At 37.8% G+C, this 21314-nt stretch overlaps 1 protein-coding gene across 8 annotated transcripts in view; it reads left to right on the forward strand.

The window, feature by feature from the left end:
- Positions 1–389: 389 nt before the first annotated feature.
- The window catches only part of ANKAR (ankyrin and armadillo repeat containing), a 94333-nt gene continuing 73408 nt past the window's right edge, over positions 390–21314 (forward strand). For 4 of the 8 annotated variants that reach the window (XM_077154421.1, XM_077154416.1, XM_077154420.1 and 1 more), the window contains exons 1-7: positions 390–1265; positions 2157–2792; positions 15667–16104; positions 17262–17425; positions 18085–18188; positions 19722–19902; positions 21082–21301. In XM_077154421.1, coding sequence (XP_077010536.1) covers positions 2192–2792; positions 15667–16104; positions 17262–17425; positions 18085–18188; positions 19722–19902; positions 21082–21301 — 1708 coding nt within the window. In that variant the 5' untranslated portion in view covers positions 390–1265; positions 2157–2191. The other 4 variants (XM_077154422.1, XM_077154419.1, XM_077154417.1 and 1 more) reach the window with 4 other exon arrangements.

Here is a 21314-nt window from a genome sequence, read left to right on the forward strand (position 1 = left end):
ATCCGAGTTGCCATTCTTAGCTCAGACCTGTTTATTTAAGGAACATCTGACATCTCTATGTGGTTCTCACACAGGTCCTTCAATGTCAATATGTCCACAGCTGAAGTCTTAATCTTGCCCAGAATATTTGGGTTCACCTTTCCTCCATCTTCTTCTTCAATACCTGGCCATTCACCCTGTCACCAATCTGCTATGTCCTTAGTATTTCTCAAATCCATCCACACACAGCCCTCCATCTCCATGCCACAACCCTAGCCGGCTCCTAGACTCCACTGCACCAACCTAGCCTAATCTTTTAGGATAAAGTTCAAAATCCTTAACTCGGCAACCAGTATGATCTGGTGCTTACCTACCTCTACAACCTCATTTTGTGTTACCATCTCCCTTGCTCTTTATGCAAGATTTTGTTCAATTTCTCAAAAATGTCAACTTTCTTCTCACCTAAATTCTCACTTGTTCTCTATCCCTGGAAAGCTATTCTTCCCACTCTTTGCTTGGCTTGCTTATTTTCATTTTTCAGGTTCAACTTATGTCACTTAGCACAGCCTTTCCCAACCCCTAGTCTAGGTGAGCTTTCCTCCATGTGGTGTTACTACATCTTAGTTCATTACCTCTATGATTATGTTTAACTGTAAACTCCTTGAGGTTTTGTCAGCTCTGTGTTCCAATGTTTCCAGCTCCTGGCTCATAATAGGTGTTCCATAAATGTTTGCCGAACGAATGGATGACGGTGGAGGTGGGATTCCAACTCAGGACTACTTTAAAGACTGGGCTTTTTCACCTCCTACGCAGTTTTTGTGTTTTGGCAGAGATAAATAGTGCGAGTGAGCGAATAATAGAGAAGCAGAATACCCAGAGCATGAGACCGAGCTGAGTTAGAGGGATGTGATAATGTCATGTTACTGTAATCCCTGCAGGAGGCGCTGTCCTCCCTTGCGCACAAGGGCGCAGAATCCGTCCGCGAGTCTCCTGGTGAGGCTGCGCTGCGTCAGTCAGCGACTCCCAACGCCCAAGTTTACACCCGGCGCGCTTGAGGCGGCGGGTGTCTGGCAGACCCGCGACTTTAGGCGAGGACGAGGGCTCGCAGGAGGGCTTGGGTGGCACCGGGACCCTCCCTCAAAGCACTCATCTGTCCTCATAACTTCCGCGGACCATCTCCCACCCAGGCCCAAAGATAAGCTTTTCCACGGGACGTCACTCCCCGGCTCTCGGGGATACTCCAGACCAGCGTGGATGCAGCTACCCTATCCTGACGAGAAGACAGTGTATGTTTCGTCCCTTTCCCAGGCCCTTTCTTGTGTCCGTGGCAGACGCGAGCTGGTTGTGGTCATAGCTGGTTGTGTGTTGAATATGAACAGACTTGAGTTCTGATCCTGAAAGGTGTGAAACCTCAGGCGCGTCCTGTAACCTCCCTCATCTCCATTTGTTTGTAACATAGGGATCTCGGTGAGTAAGGTTCTCAAAGAGCAGTTGCTGGAAGAGCAGCATCAGCATAACCTGATAGTTTGCAGAAATGCAGTTCTCAGGCTCCACCCTTACGGGCTAAATCAGAAACTCCTGGGTGTGGCTTAGCAATTTGCATTTTAATAAGTCCTAAGTGACCTCGATGCAGACTAATTTGAGAACCACTGTATAACTGAAGATGATTAAAGGAAGTAAAATATTGTATATAAAGAGCCTGGCACATAGTAGACGCTCAACAAATGATGGTTTGGGTCATTATTATTCCAGGAACTGAAATGGATTTAGTTGCGCTGAAATAGAAATTTAAGCAGATCCTTATTTCCTTGCTTTAAAAAATTGAAAAAAAAACAAACATATGCCAAAATTAAAAAATAAAAACCTCCAACAAAAAAGAATATGTAACGAGTTTCTCACATATAAACTTAAATTTTGTTTTGAAATGCTGCTTAATATCTGTCTTCCGACTTTTTTTTTGAAAAGCAGTGTTTACTGTTAAAGGTTTTATGATTTTAACTTTTTAAATTGAAATTTCAGCTTATGGTGGAATTGGTTTCAAATTGAAAATTGTAATGGAAAAGTTAACCATTAGAAACTTAACCAAATAAAGATAAAAAGTACAAATTTATTTAAGAAATCCAACTTCATTACATGGCAAATTTTATTGCTTGTCTTTTCCTTTTTGTTCATTACAGAAACTTCAGAGAGGACATATTAGATTTGATTAAAAATGTTAAGATTATCCAAAAAAGGATTAACTAGATATGATCAAGCTCAAGATGAAGAAACCTACCTGGAAAATTTGGCAGTACAGAGAAATGCTTCTGCTTTTTTTGAAAAATTTGATCGGAGTGAAGTACAGGAATTGCTTACGACTGCACTGGTTAGCTGGTTGTCTACCAAAGACGACATTCACTTTCAAACAGACATCCCATGTGGAATTATGAGTCAAATCAATAATGTTGGCTTCTCCACAGCAATCCTGTTGACTCCGGTAGACTCCACTGCTCTCTTAGACTATAGAGAGGTCCATCAGATCCTAAGGGAGTTAGCTATTGGAATTTATTGCTTTAATCAAATTCCTTCAATTAGTTTAGAAGCGAATTATGATCAAAGTTCTTCTTGTCAATTACCTCCAGCTTATTTTGATACCAGAATTGGGCAGATTCTGATCAATATTGACTACATGTTGAAAGCACTATGGCATGGAATGTATATGCCCAAAGAAAAACGGACCAGATTCTCTGAATTGTGGCGTACCATTCTGGACATTGACCCAGATGGGAAGCCTCAAACAAATAAAGACATTTTTGCAGAGTTTAGTTCAGCAGGTAAGAGAATTTAACACTTTTAATTCTTTTTATTAAAAGCCATTTTGCTTATTTAAAAGTAATTTTCTGTGGCTCAGTTTTATGTTCTTAGCCATCACTTCTTAAAGGAGACTTTTAGGACTCCAAAGGCTTTTGATTAATCCCACTGAAATTGTTTTAAGGTGGATGCCTTGCTTCTTTTATCTTAATCTCCTGTTTCTACAGAATAGATCAGATTCCACAATACCCAAATGGAGCTTTTTCAGTTTATTTTATCCTATTGGATAAAATAAACTGAAAAAGCAGTAAGCAGTAAGAGAGCTTACTCTAAGAAAGCAGTAACCAGTACACAGGAAAAGCAGTAAGAGAGCTGAGAAAAGAGTAGAATTGAAATGCAACTAGAAAATACCCAAATTTGAAAAAATGTTTTTTGTCAGAATTGGCTAGCCTTCTACAATGTCATTCTTAAAACCTCAAAAAATGAATGATAGAATTATCAAAGTTAAGAGTAAATTTGCATCAGCAGTCTAGGCTGTGGCCACGTTAGGTTTCATGAATATTCATGCTTCCCCTAAATTTTATTTTCCTCTCTTTGCAAGGTTATACTTCTCTAAGACTTGTATATAAACTTGTAAATAAATCCTTATTTATCGTCTTCCCATTGTTCCTTTGCAACAGACCAAATTGAATGGGGAAGGAAAGTGTAAGTGTGTGCCCCAGACATTCCTGCCAACTGCTTTCACTGACAAAATATATCTAATCACTCTATAAATAGATTTCCAAAGTTTCTGGACACAGGCTTAAAAATAAGTCTCGGTTTTGATAAAACTGTTGAAATTCACTTGGCTGGGAGAGCAAAGCAATAGATTTTATTTAGATTTTTAAAAGGATGACAGCCCATCTTCCAGGAATACAGTGTCACACAGTTCCTTTCTTGGCTATTCTGTGAACAAATCTGTGTATTGCATATAAATTTGCTACACATTATAGAGTTTATAATCAAAAATATAAAAATATTCAGTTTATTTCTTGCACAAAATCTTAACGTGGCAAGTTTTTGGATAATATTACGAAGGCAGGAAAGGACTAATATTCTCCTCTATTCAGCTACTTTTCCATTGCCTGAATAGAGCCAAAATGGAATTTTTTAATGGTAAGTCAGGTGGAAATGAACTACTTTCATCTGAATTGGACATGTACTTGGGGTAAAATAACTGAAAATAATTGAGGTTTCCTACTTTAGTTTGTCAGTGTAGAGCTCATCACAAAAACAAAAAAAAAACTTGAGAACAAAATTAGTTGTTTGTTGGTTTTCTGATAAAAGGTAGAAGAATTATGATCATTAGAATATTTAATTTGATTAATATGGTAAATTAGTTTCATAAAACTTATCCTTATTTTTTCCTTTCAGTTATTGATAGCTAAATCAAAAATTATAATTTATATATACATATATGTGTATATATGTATTTATAAAGGATCCATTTGATATGTACCTTGTATAAATTTTCATTGAGCTTTTGTTTCTTGCTGAGATGCAAAAATAAGCCTGTCAATCAAAAGCAAGTAAACAGTAAGTTCTGTATAAACTCCAGAAAACTGGGCCCATACCTGCAGTAACAAATTATGTACCCCAGAAAACAAACATGTTTTTTTACCTTAATCCATTCTTGGGCAGATGAACCTGTTATAAATAGGACCTTTTGAAGATGCTATTTTTAGTTAATGTGTGGTCAACAGAATCAGGATTGATCTTAATCCTATTACTGGAGGCCTTATAAACAGAAAGCCATGGGAGGAGCTAGATGCTAAAGTCAACAGAACCTAGAAGATAAAGGAGAGGACATCACCACGTGACAGGAAAACCAAAGCACCCCAAGGAACGCCGGGCAGCCAGAAAGCTATCCACCTGAGAAAAAGTCAGCCTTCAAGCCTCTGACACTGATAGCCAATAAATTCTTGTTAAGCCAACCCATTCTGTGGTATTTGTCAGAGCAGCCTGGGAATTTATGACAGTTTTTGGTACCAGAAAGGGGGTGGTATTATGACAAATACCTAAAAGTGTGTAAATGGCTTTGAAATTGAATAATGGGTAGAGGCTGGAAGAATTGTGAGGTGCTTGATAGAAAAAGCATAGATTGTTTTGAAGAGACTGTCTATAGAGATATGGACATTGTCTAAGAAAAAACTGTATCAGACAGTGTTAATCAAACAAAGATGACTATTCAGGGGACTGCTATAGCAGGGAAGAGAGAGTAGAACTCAATTCCCTCAAAACAATAGACAGCAAGATTTTTAAAGTCTAGGAGTGGGTAGGAGTAAAAGCATTGGAAGATAGTAATAGAAATTGATCCCTAGAGTGGGTGAGTGATTTGCAGAGATTGCAGTTAGGACCACTTGATTCAGAACGTTTTCCTTTGTGGGGACTAGGCTTCCTAGAGTCTGTAAGGGCTGGACAGAGAGAAAGAAGGGAGATAAGGCACTTCCCAGTTAGTAGTCTTTCAGATACCTGGGTATTGGGGTGGGGAGAAAAGGCAGAGGAAGAGGAGGTCTGGTGTAAGGTTACCACTTAGAAAAATTAGGGTCTGAAGTTGTCTTCCTTTTTTTACTTTTCCTGCAGTATGAGACATTGTGCTCTGCAGTCCCACAGCTGCAAGATTGGTTTCAAGGTAGCCAGGAAGGGGGAGGGAGTGGAAGGGCCATGCAAGGAGTAAGGCTGGTAGCTGGGTGAAGAGGAAAAAACAACTTTCTTAGTCAATATTGAAGGTGCTTCTGCTGAGACTTTAGAAGAAAATGAATGTTACTGAAAATGGAAAGAAAGACAATCCTTATTGTAAAGTGGCAGAGAACTTGACGAAATTGTGTTCTGATGTCAGATGGAAGGCTGAACTTGTAACTGATACCTTGGATATTTGGCCAGGGAGATTTCTAAGCCCAGTGTGGAAGGTGCAGCTGGTTTCTCCTGGCAGCTTATAGTAAAATGCGATTGGAAAGTAATAAGCTGAGCACTGATCTCTTATGACCAGAGAACCCGCAATTGATGATTTGGGAAATTCTCAACCTGTCCACATAGCTTATTCTGAGACTAGGACCAGAAGTGGCATCTATCAGGGCCCTCACTGTGCTTCTGGGAAGTGGGTCCCCAGAGAACAGGGCTCCATGTGAGAGTTAAATTGGACAACCCTTTACTAAACAGGGTTTGGCTGAACATGGATCCAGTAATCCACCTTAGAGAAAGTAAGGATTGGAAATAGTTATCCAGAAAGGATCTGTAGAGTCTTTTTTGTCTGATGGTTTGGACCCCCTTGAACTGCACGCAAACCATCAAAGTTGTTGTGAAATTTGTATGAATAGTACCACTGTCATCTGGGCTGAAAAGAAGTGAGAGGGTTGGATTGAAGGAAGAATGACTTCAAGGGCAGATCCATGGAAGCAGAGGTCTGGCCCGAAGACATCTCAGGTCAAGAGAGCAGGCCCACCCGTTGTGTGGAAAGGATGTGTCTGCCCTTGCTCTTGGAGGGGGCAGGACTCCTGCTCCTGGGAGTCAACTGCCACCCCATTGCTCCAGAGGTTAGTGTTTATGCCCAGGTGTCTGGGGAGAGTTGAGCCATCACCCCAGTGCTTGGAGAGGTGAGGCCTACACTTTTATTTTGGGCCAGAACAAGAGACCACCACTTCAGTGCTCGAGAGGGTGGGTTCTATTCCCCAGCATTCAGACACAGACCTGGCTGCTGCACAATTGCTTGGAAAGGGTGGGGCTGCCACTTCATCAGACCCAAAGGGCAAAACGTCAGGCCACAGGAAGTCTGCAGACCTTGAGATCTAACAGAGTTTACCCTGCTGGATTTTGGCTGAGTTTTGGCTTGTTTTTCCTTCCAATTTCTCCCTTCTAGATTGGGGATGTCTGTCTTATACCTGTTCCATTATAGTATTGTGGAAGAAGAACCTGTTTTCCAGGTTTCACAGAACCATAGGATGAAGAGGAATTTTGCCCCAGGATGGACTATGCCCAGAAATGTTGATGAGACTTTAGATATAGAGTTGTTCTAAAATGGCCTAAGGCTTATGGAATGTTGTGATGGAATAAATGTATTTTGCATGTGGAAAGAATTTGTCTTTTGGGCTTTCCGAGGGCAGACTGTGGAAGCTTGAATTATATACACCAGGGGAAAAAAAGACATTTTCTTTATCTGAATCCATTATTGTGCATGTGAACCCATTGTAAATAAGACCTTTTGAAGATGTTGTATTTAGCTAATGTGGCCAACTGAATCAGGATGGATCATTATCCTATTACTGGATGCTTTATAAAGAAAAAGCCATAGGGAGAAACTGGAAACCAGAAGTCAGCAGAACCCAGAAGAGCAAGGAGGGGATATTGCCATGTGATGAGAAAACCAAGGAACCCCAAGGATTGTGGGGCAACTGGAATTTACCAACCTGGAAGGAAGGCAGGTTCCAGCCACTGATACTGTGAGCCAATAAATTCATGTTGTTAAGCCAATCCATTGTGTGGTATTTGTCAGAGTAGCCTGGAAACTAAGATACCTGCTTTGTTCATCTCTTTATGTTTAGAACCTAGAGCAGTGCCTGACACATAATGGGCATCAATAAATATTCATTGAGTTGTATAAGATGAATTTGTTTGAATCAGTGAATAATTACATGGGGCAGAGGTATTACACATTTTGAGAAGGTTTTTACTATTCCTGGTGGATCAGGTTGGAGATTAAATTTAACTTATGTGTCCCAGAGGTATTTAGTAATTGTGAGCTGAGAAAGCAGCTCCTTCTCAGCAAGGATGTCACAGGTAATTCAAGCTAGAGGAAGTCACAACAGATACAGGCCAAGTAAAATTTTCTGTAGACCATGTTCAAAGTTTTTAATATCCCCAGGTATCCAGTTAAGATGATATATAGGTACAATAGCTGCAACTGTGTAGCCATCTCTACCCCATCCCTACCTCTCACTCATAGTACTATATACCTGGTGAACATTTCTGAATCTTCATTAGGATCTAAACCAGAATATATTTATTTGCTCCTTGAGCTATTCATTTTATCTGTAGCTGAACGTCTGTGAAGTTCAAATGCTGAGGGTAAGATTTGCTTGATAATGTGCCTGAGAGTGAGCAATAAGACAACCTTAACTCACCTACTGTGGGCTGAGTTTCCATAACCTTCATGTACCAGAAAGCAGTATGGCCTCTTGTAGATGGTACCTATGTGTCTCGAAAAAAACTTGGATAGCTAATAGACCTCATTCCCATACAGGTAGTCAACTTTGGTTGAGAGATGTTTCCAAAAGTAAAGGGTATATAAATTTAACTAAAGAGACAAAAGACCTATACAAAGAAAACTACAAGAAACTGTTAAAAGAAATCACAGAAGACCTAAATAGATGGAAGGGCATACCGTGTTCATGGATGGGAAGACTAAATATAGTTAAGATGTCAATTCTACCTAAATTGATTTACAGATTCAATGCAATACCAATCAAAATCCCAACAACTTATTTTTCAGAAATAGAAAAACCAATAAGCAAATTTATCTGGAAGGGCAGGGTGCCCCGAATTGCTAAAAGTATCTTGAGGGAAAAAAACGAAGCTGGAGGTCTCACGCTGCTGGACTTTAAGGCATATTATGAAGCCAAAGTGGTCAAAACAGCATGGTACTGGCATAAAGATAGATATATCAACCAATGGAATTGAATAGAGTGCTCAGATATAGACCCTCTCATCTATGGACATTTGATCTTTGATAAGGCTGTCAAGCCAACTCACCTGGGACAGAACAGTCTCTTCAATAAATGGTGCCTAGAGAACTGGATATCCATATGCAAAAGAATGAAAGAGGACCCGTATCTCACACCCTATACAAAAGTTAACTCAAAATGGATCAAAGATCTAAACATTAGGTCTAAGACCATAAAACAGTTAGAGGAAAATGTAGGGAGATATCTTATGAATCTTACAATTGGAGGCGGTTTTATGGACCTTAAACCTAAAGCAAGAGCACTGAAGAAAGAAAGAAATAAATGGGAGCTCCTCAAAATTAAACACTTTTGTGCATCAAAGAACTTCATCAAGAAAGTAGAAAGACAGCCTACACAATGGGAGACAATATTTGGAAACGACATATCAGATAAAGGTCCAGTATCCAGAATTTATAAAGAGATTGTTCAACTCAACAACAAAAAGACAGCCAACCCAATTACAAAATGGGAAAAAGACTTGAACAGACACCTCTCAGAAGAGGAAATATAAATGGCCAAAAGGCACATGAAGAGATGCTCAATGTCCCTGGCCATTAGAGAAATGCAAATCAAAACCACAATGAGATATCATCTCACACCCACCAGAATGGCCATTATCAACAAAACAAAAAAGGACAAGTGCTGGAGAGGATGTGGAGAAAGAGGCACACTTATTCACTGTTGGTGGGAATGTCAAATGGTGCAACCACTATGGAAAGCAGTTTGGCAGTTCCTCAAAAAGCTGAATATAGAATTGCCATATGACCCAGCAATACCATTGCTAGGTATCTACTCAAAGGATTTAAGGGCAAAGACACAAACGGACATTTGCACACCAATGTTTATAGCAGCATTATTTACAATTGCAAAGAGATGGAAACAGCCAAAATGTCCATCAACAGACGAGTGGCTAAACAAACTGTGGTATATACATACGATGGAATATTATGCAGCTTTAAGACAGAATAAACTTATGAAGCATGTAATAACATGGATGGACCTAGAGAACATCATGCTGAGTGAGACTAGCCAAAAACTAAAGGACAAATACTGTATGGTCCCACTGATGTGAACCGACATTAGAGAGTAAACTTGGAATATGTCATTGGTAACAGAGACCATCAGGAGTTAGAAATAGGGTAAGATAATAGGTAATTGGAGCTGAAGGGATACAGACTGTGCAACAGAACTGAATACAAAAACTCAAAAATGGACAGCACAATACTACCTAATTGTAATGTAATTATGTTAAAACACTGAATGAAGCTGCATCTGAGCTATAGTTTTTTTGTTTGTTTGTTTTGTTTTTTATATATTTTTTGTATTTTTTATTTTTATTTTTTTCTCTCTATTATCATTTTATTTCTTTTTCTGTTGTCTTTCTGTTTCTTTTTCTAAATCGATGAAAATGTACTAAGAAATGATGATCATACGTCTATGTGATGATATTAAGAATCACTGATTGCATATGTAGAATGGAATGATTTCTAAATGTTGTGTTAATTTTTTTTTAATTAAAAAAAAAAAAGTAAAGGGTATAAGGCAGCAGTCCTCCCTTCCCTGGGAAAGAATGACTCCAGTGGTGTTTGTGGCATCTTCGTTAATGCCATCTGGTTAAGGGAGCTTAGAGTACCATAGGATTGGTACTTCTAAAAGATTATAGCTGTAACTGGTCACCTGATAAATCCTTTCATATTGTTCAGGTGTTTTACACTTTGCCTGGCATTATACAGATGCATTATTGAAGGAAAAGGGCCCAGAAGTGCTATCGTTGCTGGTAGCTTAGGGCCTTCAAGATAAGCTCAGGTCACGTAAATAAAACACATCAAATTAGTGGTTAACAATCCTGTCCTGGGTATAGGGCAGTAATCCATTTGCTAATCACTGGAAAAAGGCAGGGAACATTGCTAAAGCCAGATGTACGCTTGAATTGACTGGGATGGAACTGAAAAACTAAGATTCATGGTTTGCCCTCCCTAATCAAGATGATTTCATAGATGCCAGAAGCCTTGTGAATATCTGACCTACATGGGAGTTTAGAATCAGTGGGAGTGGGTAGGGGTTTCCAACAGTGTTGGTACAAAGCCTTGACAATCCTGACAAATAATGAGTTTGCTTTTCTTCCTGTTTTGCAAAGATAACTTGGGGCTCTTATTGGAGAGGAGATGGGACTGATGAACCTTTATTCCACACAGGCATAAGTCAAGCAAGGCAATGGCCCAAAGTGACAGATTTGTCTAGTAAAGAAATGAGCCCTTTTATAGATTCAAATGTATAGGTGGAAACTTCTATAGTATTTGATACGGAAGTCAAATTCTGAAGAGTGATCAGATGAGAGATATTCTCTGAGTCATTCAATATTAAAATCACAAGACCCTATAGGATCATCCAGTGAGAGCATACATAATAAGAGATGTGGTCTTGGCAGGAGGGACATGTGCCCTGTTGTGTAACTAGGGCTTCTGTTTACTGATGACAACGTTAGTTAAATTGAGTGACTTTGTGACCCATGATCTGGTCTGTTGTTCCCAGCTGTCCGTCAGATCCCAGGCTGCCTTCTATGAAGATTTGCTTCCAATAATCCATTAGGAAATTCTAATTGAGTTGCAGTATAATGGGATGGGGAAACACTCAGAGACTAATGATGTCTCTCTAGCACTGCCTATATTTTCAGGGGGTGTATTCAAAATACTGAACCAATACAGCATGAGTACTGACCAATCAAACAGACGTCAGCCACAGTGCTAGAGGAGGGTCTCAGAGACCTCCTGATTGTCATATTTATCCTTTGTTGTATTGTGCAGTTTTCCAGGGGATCCCAGGGGAATGAGACACAGTTGCAACTTATCAACAAATATGGAAGCATTCAATATTTTAACAATCAGTGTGACCATACTGATACTTATCAGCTAAATATCAATCCTGCATTTCTGCTTAATTCTTCTTTCCTGTCTGGAAGCTCATGTCTTGACTATCTAAAATATCTCTCAAAATCATCCACTTTAGTTTATCTTCACTGCACACACTAGTACAAAGCACCTTTTTTCTCTAGCCTTACACACTGTAACAGCTTTCTGACTATTCTCTCTACCTCTAATCCCCTTTTTTGCTATGTATGAATGAGGCTGGAAATCTTTCCACATCCAGTCACTCTACCACCACGTGCCTAGGGTAAAGTGACTTTGTGTGTTTATAAAGCATCTTATAATATTGGTTTCTGGGTAAAGATAAACATAGTAATGGGGGCAGAGCTTTTCTTCTCCCTCCACTTTAGTTTGGGAATCTGCTGAAGAATTGGCAACACTAGCATGCTTCAGGCACTGCTACTACAATGGTGTAAACACAAACAATTTTGAATGACCATACAGCACACATACTGAAACTACCAGAGCAAATTTTATGGGGGACATTCACAGAAGCAATAGCAGGAGTAGATACAAGTTCTCCTGTCACACCATGCTGGAGCATCACTGTAAAATCCTGCAGGGTCAGGCATCAGACTGGGAGAGGGGCCCTGGTTCCTGGACTATGGGGCTTTGATGCTGCATGATTAAGGAAGTGCCAGATCACAGGCCGTAAGATAGGAGCAATGTGTCTTAGCCTTAGTTTTCCCCCAAATCAGAGCCAAAAACGAGAACTTAAGTCATGGTAGCTTATGGGAAATGGTTCCATGGAACAAGAGTGAGGGATGGGAAAAGTGAACAGAAAAGGACATCCATCCCAGGATATGTTGTTGCACTGTTCATCACTTGGGCAATTGGGGTCTGCCTTACTGGGACACTCTGAGGAAACAAATAGAATAAACATCAGAATTGTCAGCACAGGGTATGAAAGAGTATAATGTGTAACCACTGAATCCTGTCCCATTGGTCAAAGATTGTATGCAGCATTAACTCTTCTCATACTTTGTTCATGCGTTAGGATGGCGAGATGGGTTCCATCAGGGGTCCATGACAGTGTAGCCCTGGAGCAAAAGTAGGAGTCACATGGTGCATCTGAAGCAAGGTACTGTGTGGAGCTGGTTGGTACAACAGTTGGAGTAAAAAATGTGGTCTGAGAGTATGCCCAGGGTGCAAAAGGTGTCTGTATACCATGTGATTCAGTGGAAATTGGGCTCCATGCCTATCATGTCAGCTTAAGTGTTTGAGGTTGAGAGGGTATACCACCACTCCACTGGCATACTCAGGGAGCTATGCCCCAGCCTTGTAGCTGCAGCTCTATGATGTGGGGAGCTAGCAGCATGAATTGCCCCAGCAATATTCTTATTTGGTGAAATAGAAACTCCTTTCCTGTAGTGATTGGGAGACTGGGTTCAAGCATTGTGATTATGTGATGGTAGATGTTTGGGAACTTTGCAGGAGACCCACTCCTTTTCTGGAAGGGAAGCCTGTAGGGTATCCATTTTGGTCAAACTAACCTATATCTCTGTAATAACTTTGAACCATATAAAATCACCAGCAACATCATTCTTTTAAAAAACTGTACCAACAGCAGTAGAGAATAGAGCACACCAAAAATCTGATCATATTCAGTTTTCATAGAGGGGATTTTAGTTAGGACTCATCCTTCATCTAAGTAATTCCTGGATTCTCTGACTGATTACAGGAGATTTAGGGAGGGGAGGAAAAAATAGAAAGATATTCTCATGATAGCAAAATGGGGGAGGGGAACTATAAATTGAAATACTAAAAAAGATGTGATCTTATTTAAAACACCAATTGGTAAAGTGAGAGTTGGTTATTATCTTATACCTTGGCTCATTCCCTGTCCCCTATCTGGAATGCCCTCCTCCCCACTCATCTCACACCACTCTTGCACATTGTTCCCCAAGTTTTCGCTTCTTCTATTAGTTCTCTTATCTGTTCCCCTTATTGTCCTGTGCACATTGTACCATTCTGTACTGAAACTATTTGTTTATCTCTTCCTTCCTTATGAGACCTTAAGCTCATCCTTGACAGCAGACAATTCTCTTTTTTGTCTTTGGGTTCTCAGCACCTTGTGCAATGCTTGTCATATAAAATCTCTCAATAAATGTACAAATTAGATGGTAAATAAGTTGATTGTATAAAGAGAGGAATTGAGGGAGACTGTCAGATTTCTACTTTGAGGACTGATAAATAATTAACTGAAATAGGGAATAAAAGCAGGGCAAATTTGGAGGGGAGAAAATATGAATTTAGTTTTGGACTGCTTCTGTGACATTCAGGGGTAGGTATTTATTAGGCATTTGGAAATAATCTGGAGTTCGGAAGGTTAAAAAAAAAATGACACAGATTTGAAAGTATAGAGGTTAAAACAATGGAACTTTATATTTCCCCTCCCTTATCCTGCAAATTTAGTTATATCCAATTTTTGGTTAAATGCTTATGTTGAGTCTGAGCATATTCTTTCTAGCTGATTGATATAATGTGCTATAATCACTTATCCTTTCTTCAACAACTTTTGGTTTTTCCTGAAGTGAACAACTGTCTCATTTTCAAAAATTATCTGAGTTTTCCACATACCTATCACAAATTTAGCCCCAAGCTTTTCAACAGAAGTGGCAAACTCCTCTCAGTAAAGTGAAATATCAGGCAGTTTATCACTTTATCTTTTCATTAGAGACTCCTTCATCCTCCTACTTCTGTGTGAATTGATTGCTGTCTAGGCCTGCTGCACTCTTCTACTGCTCTCCAAAATCCATTTTCTTTCCGGTCTGGTTATTCTAGTTCCTGTTGTTCGTCCAAGAGGTTTTCCTCTATGTCTGGTGATTCTTACTATTTTCTTTCATTTAGGAGTGAAGCAGGAGTATTGACTGGTGGACCCCCTATAGGGTGATCAGTAGGAAACCCTGACATTTACCTGGGGATCCTCTCTACCAAATCTTATTTTTTCTACTTGGTCTGTTTCCTTCTACCTGGAGGGAGAGCAGTGAGTCTGGGGAGAGTGGAGGGGAAGACGCTGTGGGTCTCCCTAACCAGCGTGTTGATTCTCACTTAAACTCTGTTTTTAGCACAGATCCTCCTCCCTGATCTCTGCTGTGCTTTGTGGTCCACAGCCTTTTCGGGCTAGTCACTAGACAGTATACCTGTCTCTTGCCATGGTGGGGGAGGGCCATTTGCCTGGCTGTGCTATCTGGAGAAGGGAATTCGGGAATGACACCATGAATTGTCCTTCAGAGACTCCATGTACTTCCAATTTCTAAGCCTTTCTTTGGTTATGTGGTAAGAGAAGGCTGGTGTCATGTTGAGTCCTACCCAGCCCAATGACAAGATTTACAGAGGTGCCAATAATGCTCTGCTTATATTTAGAATTTTTTTCACTGCCAGCAGCACTTTATAGTTTCTTTATAAAATCTCTTTATATTTACCTTTACTAATTCTTTTCAAAAGAGAAATGAATCATCTTATACAATTTTATTGGCAGCTCACTATTTCTTTTTAAAATACTTTTATTGAGAAATCTTCACACATACCATCCATAGTATACATTCAGTGGCTCACAGTATCATCATATAGCTGTGTTTTTGTCACAAATATCATTTTTAGAACATTTGCATCACTCCAGGAAAAGAAATAAAAAGAAAACCCTCATACATCCCATATCCGTTAACTCCCCCCTCAATGACCACTAGTATTTCAACCTACCCAGTTTTTTACCCTTTATCCTCCATATTATTTATTTATTTTTTATCTTTATTTTTTTATTCATCTGTCCATACTCTGGATAAAAGGAGCATCAGACACAAGGTTTTCACAATCATGAAATGATCACATTGTAAAAGCTATATAGTTATACAATGATCTTCAAGAATCAAGGCTACTGGAACACAGTTCAGCAGTTTCAGGTACTTCCCTCTAGCCATTCCAATACACCATAAACTAAAAAGGGCTATCTATATAGTCCTTTTATATTTATATTATATCTATATAATCTGTAAGAATAATCTCCAGGATAACCTCTCAACTCTGTTTGAAATCTCTCAGCCACTGAAATTTTTATTTTGTTTCACTACTCTCTTTCCCCTTTGGCATCTCATTATTTCCTGACTGTCATGTTATTAGGGTTTTAAGATAGAGCCCTGTGTTCAATCTGCTATGTTTACCCAGAAACTTAATATGAAGTTTTCATTATCTGAAAATTTTCTTTTTTACTGTGAAAGGTTTGACTGATATTACAAAGGATCCAGACTTTGATAGAATCTATGATGAAGATATGAATGAAGATCCAACATATAATCCCAATAGCCCTGAAGAAAAAGATGTGTTTATGAAATATGTTGAAAATATTATGCTAAAGTTGACATTCAGTACCACACAAGTTCAGCAGTGTGAAAATGTCTTTATATTTGAAGCATCCTATTGGCTTACTAATGCTATAAAATGTAATCAAGATTATCTTGATATTTGTACTTACCAGAGACTACAGCAAAGATTATATCTTCAAAAAAAGGTTATTCAAAAACACTTTGAGAAGAAAAAAGAAATCAGAAAAGGTATAGGTTACTTAAAGTTAGTATGTTTTCTGACTCCATTTCTACTGAGTTTGAAAAAAAAGATGAAGGTTCCATATTTAAATACTCTTCTTCAACCTTTTTCAGGTAAGAGTATCAGCAAAAATCAAATGTAAAATATAGGATAAATTTTAAATTTATACTTAAAGCGAATTTTGTTTCTAGTATGTGGGTCAAATTATGTACCCTAATTGTAGTGTGTTAACATGAAAACTGTGAGAAGCCAAGAAACAAGGAAGAGAAAAATTTACTGTATCCAAAGTAATTAAACATACTTGGTTAAAGTTCAGAGTACTTTGATATATATATAGTTAATAATTTCTATAATATAGAGTATACAAGTACATGGATTATTAATATATGTATCAAATTTACTGTAAGTATATTATTAGTATATCAATTGGTATTTTCAATATAATTCCTATATAATTATAGATTATGATTATATGTGTATATATTAATAACGTGTTCATGGTTCAAACTATTGCATGGGTTTTCTTTATTCACTGCAGTCAAGATAAGTGATGAAGAAAATGGTAAGAGACCATTTTCAAGTTGCACCTTGAATAAAACTTGGATGGGCAAAGTGACTAATTATCCTAATAATTGGATTTCTTTGATCTGGCCTTTCTTTCCAACAGAAAGATAGAAACCTGATACTGAAAAGTGGAAAATGATATTCCAGAGTACTGTACAGTAGAAATGAGTCGGATCTTGAGCATTCAGTCCCATTTAAAATCTGAGATTTAAAATGAATAGACCAGATTAGAGTGTGCATGAGTAGAATGCGTTTTTCTTCATGGATGATGGTTTTGGTATTATATCTAAAATTTTATCACCACATCAGAGGTCACCTAGATTTTCTCCCCTGTTATATCCTAGAAAGTCTATAGTTTTGCATCTTAGATTTCAATCTATGACACATTGATATCTTACTTATAATTAGAGGTAAGGTCTTGATCTCACATGTAGAAATGAGTAAGTAGAATATCTTGACTATACTTTTGAAATATCTTTCCAACAAAACTATAGAAAATGTCCAGAATATATTATATAAATATATTTTGATGTTCAAAATATTTGTATACATTAAGATAAAAAATAACTTTATAGACTAATTGCCATTATTTTAATTTCATGTGGAATTTTTCACTTTTTTATGTGGATGAGAATTTAGATCTCCAAAGTATAATTGTTTTTGTGCTGTACACTTTTTAAATAAAAGTTTGTTTTCATTTTTGGAGATGACAAGGTCAAGACAGAACGAGAATTGCCTCCATTTACTTGTGGACGAGATTTTAAATGCCAGAATTTTCACTACAAAGAGAATCAATATTTCCATGTTCATGGAGGAATTGAATTTGATATCAGCACCCCTCCAATTGAGGATGCTATGGAAGATTTTAAGGTTTAAATTGTTATTGTTTCTGAAATGGTTTGTCATTTAATAACTCTTTTAAATCTCTTCTCCAACCAGAAAATGGCTCTCTTGATAGAGGCACTAGGCAGCTTTCCAAATAATTATTCTCCCAACTCAGAAGCTTATTCATACATTATTTAACATATATATGTTATATTTATTTAACATAAATATGTATATTAAGTGCAGCTATATTCCAGGCATTATGTTATATGTCAGATATAAAATAAGAGATACAGCCATCATCGTCACAGAACTTACATACTTCCAATGGCACGCTTTTGTCCTAGAATAGTTAACCAAAGAGTGCAATAGAAACCCCTGAATATTCACTATGGATTTTTTCACTTGCCGTAGAGATTAGTATTAGAAAGGAGCTCCAACAGAGCAGTGATTCTTCCCTTGGAATTTAGTGTAAACATTATACATTTCAATTACCATTACTTTGCTACCTTCTCTTTTTCATATCTTTCCTTTTGTATTTTTCCCCTCACTCTCAAAGTAGGGGTTGTGTGCTTGCAGATATTATCAGGATATTGTGGAAAGCTATATTACATTTTCATGTATATAATTTCATCTAAAAGAATTCTCATGATTGCTTATATTTGTTTAAAGAGATGTTTTAAGTAACAAAACTCATATTTTAGAGCAATTTGGAAAAAATACGGGATTGTGCTGCTAATACATTTGCAGAAGATTCAGGATACAAAGAATACTACTCAATACCAGTCATGAATTTTCATGGTAAAAGGTAAGGAACTTTCAGTATTTATTCACACTAGCTCAACTTGTTGGAAGTTAGTGGAGAACAAAGGATGATGTCAAAATGCAAAGCCTAATTTAAAACCTAAGGATGGAGATCCTAGAACAATAATAACCCCCATGAATGGCATACTGACTCAACAAAGTATTAAATGTTATTTATTACATCGTGCACTTTGATACAACCTGTGTAATAACCCTTAGAGCTTGAAAGTACTTCTAATAATTAACACAGCAGTTAAATAGGAGTAGAGGTTGGGGGTCAGTTGAAAAGCAAAAGATTCAGCACACACCACTTCATTTCTAGAAGGAATCTGATTTTAAATCCTCTTCCGTCAGCTTCTTTAATGCCTGTCATCTTTTGGAGCAGGTATGTGTCTCCTGGTATTGCTAGGGTCCTTTGTGTGTTGTGTTCTTAGATTTTCACATCTAAGATTTCACATTGGAATTTGTGGTAAGAGGATGGTGATTGGAAAAGAGGCATCCACAAGTAAGTGTGAACACGTCCTCAAACATGTTCTGTCTAAACACTGATAGAGTATTACATGTTATATAAGAAAGTTGGATTGGGGTAAGGGCCAAGGAAAAAAAGATATTAGCCCCTGACCAGTTCATAATAGTGTTTTCCTGAGACTTTATTACTGACCCCTGGCAGCTAATGATTCCCTCTGTGCTTCTGGGCATAGAGAGTCAGTGACCCACTTCCCTGGAATTTAATACCATGGATCCAATTTGTCAGCACCCTTGGGAGAATTGATAGTCTGTGAGCAGCAGAGAGGAGAGCCATGGAAGGGGTTGATTCTGTCAAAATAATTGTATTTGCAGCAATACATAGTTTTAATGCAGATACCCAGGTAACTCTAAGTGTGCCCCCCCACCCCCCAGTGGCAGGGGTAGGGTCAGCAGCTAAAGTGCTCACTACTGAAATCTTGGGATGGGGAAGGGTATCTCAATGGGTGGAAGTAGAGGAAAGCCACTGTTCCAGAGGGATAGGGACCCAAGGGATCTTGACTGGACATCAGTGTGTTAGGGGTTTCTCTAGTTGACTGATGCAGTGAGTAAAAACCAAGGAACTGTTACCCAAAGCAACATCCGTGGGCTTTTCTAGGCCAGACTCAAGGCAAACCCTTGAGAAAGCAAATACAGACGTGGCTAGATTAAAAGAGTTGATATATAAATTTGTAAGAGAAAGATAAGCAGACATTTGAAAGGTAAACCTACACCCCTTCAGCCAGAGTTTAGAGCTTCCAGTGACTTTTTGGGCGTGCCTATGATCACTGTCATGGGAAGGACAGTCAATTTGAAGGGCCAACATAAAGAAGATACTGGTAATATAGAGATGTGGTTAATAACAATTGGCAGCCATGTAACTGAAATATTTACAATAGAGCACAATTTAAACTATATTTTTGTGTTTAATTGTTATAGAAAATCAAGTTTCACCACCACAGGAAAAAAAAAACAACTAGCAGATCACTTGGAAGATAGAAAGACTTACCTCTTTTTCTTAATTTTTTTCTAGCTATTATGTCATCTGTTTTGAACTTGAAACTTTCTATCAGCAACTATATAAGACACGGTGGTGGGGAGCCATAAATGAAATAGTGAACAATCTGAGACTGAAAAGACTTCCACTGACAGATGCTCAATTACATGAACAATTTAAGAAAAAATTTGGTTTCAAAAAATCTATGAAATGCAAGGTATTTCAGTTATTGCCACATAATTTAATAAGTTACATATTCTATAAATGTATGTTTCAAGTTTTTATAATCTTAAAGATAATAATAGATTAAAGTGTTCAATATGAAATTAAAATTCCACATTTTAATCACTGAAATGCTATACAATTCTGTATTTCAAATTTATGGCAGGGTACAAAACTGCCTTTTAATGAACTGAGCTTCTGTTATCTTAATTATACATAATATTTATTAAGTGCTTATTTTATATACTAAGCACTATTAAAAATCCTTTCAACAACTCTTTAAGATAAATTTCTAGTAATATTATCATCATACGTATTTTACAAATGAGAAATTTGAAAAATAGGTAAGGACATTGCCCAAACCAAACAGCTAGTAAATGTCACAGCCAAGCTTCAGTTCTGGAAACTTAACCTAAGGAGGAAACCTAACATCCTAAATCAGATCTCTGAGTCTGCTTCAATAAGCTTGATTTATAGCCTCTGGAATTCATAAGTAAAGTGGTGAGCTCACCAATTTCAAAGGATATTCTGACATTTAGTTACCATTATTTGTTTTAATATGTCCATGATTAAAATTTTTAATCACCTGTAGTTTAACTTTAAAATAATGTCTAAAAGTGTCACATTTTTACCCCTCTTTTTTGAAACCTAAAGCAAAGATAAACTGTACTTCTATACCTATCTGTTTCAAGTTTCTAGACCTCTAAATTAGATTTTTCTTAGTTCAGAGAAGAGAGCCAATGATCTCTATCCACTTCAAAAATATTTCAAGGTGGGCCACTGGTGGCTCAGCAGGCAGACATCTCGCCTGCCATGCCAGAGACCCAGGTTCAATTCCCGGTGCCTGCCCATGTAAAAAAAAAAAAAATAAGTGCTTCAAAAAGTTATCTGACTGCCCTAAAATGTCTCCAAAGGTATATAACCTATAAACTTCTTTAAAAAGAAGGAAAAAGAGCTTTCTAAAAATTTTTTACAGTTCTTGATGTTTCTTTATAGAGCTAACATCTTTAACCATGTCTCAGACACTTTCCACATGGGTCTTATGAAAATTCTATTGCAATTAAGTACCTATCATGTGATTGTATCAACGTATCTCATGTGGGTGTATTTTCTTCAAATCCAACTTTACGTGTATTTTGAAAAAAACTAATTCTGTATTTTAAAATAATTTTAGAGTATCCCATTTGGTATGAAGTCTGCTGTTGAAAGAGGGTTATCTGCTGTTTTCCATACATTTAGCCGTAAAACCTCAAGCTCAACAATCAACGTTTCAGATGAAGCAGGTTACGCTATTTTCCATCATGCTGCTCTACACAACAGAGTTTCTATTATATGTCAATTGTGCAACTCTAACTTCAACGTTAACCAAAGACGCTTTGTTATGTTCAGCCAAGGTACCATAAAGTT

Source organism: Tamandua tetradactyla, chromosome 3, assembly GCF_023851605.1.
Source record: "Tamandua tetradactyla isolate mTamTet1 chromosome 3, mTamTet1.pri, whole genome shotgun sequence".
Lineage (NCBI taxonomy): Eukaryota > Metazoa > Chordata > Mammalia > Pilosa > Myrmecophagidae > Tamandua > Tamandua tetradactyla.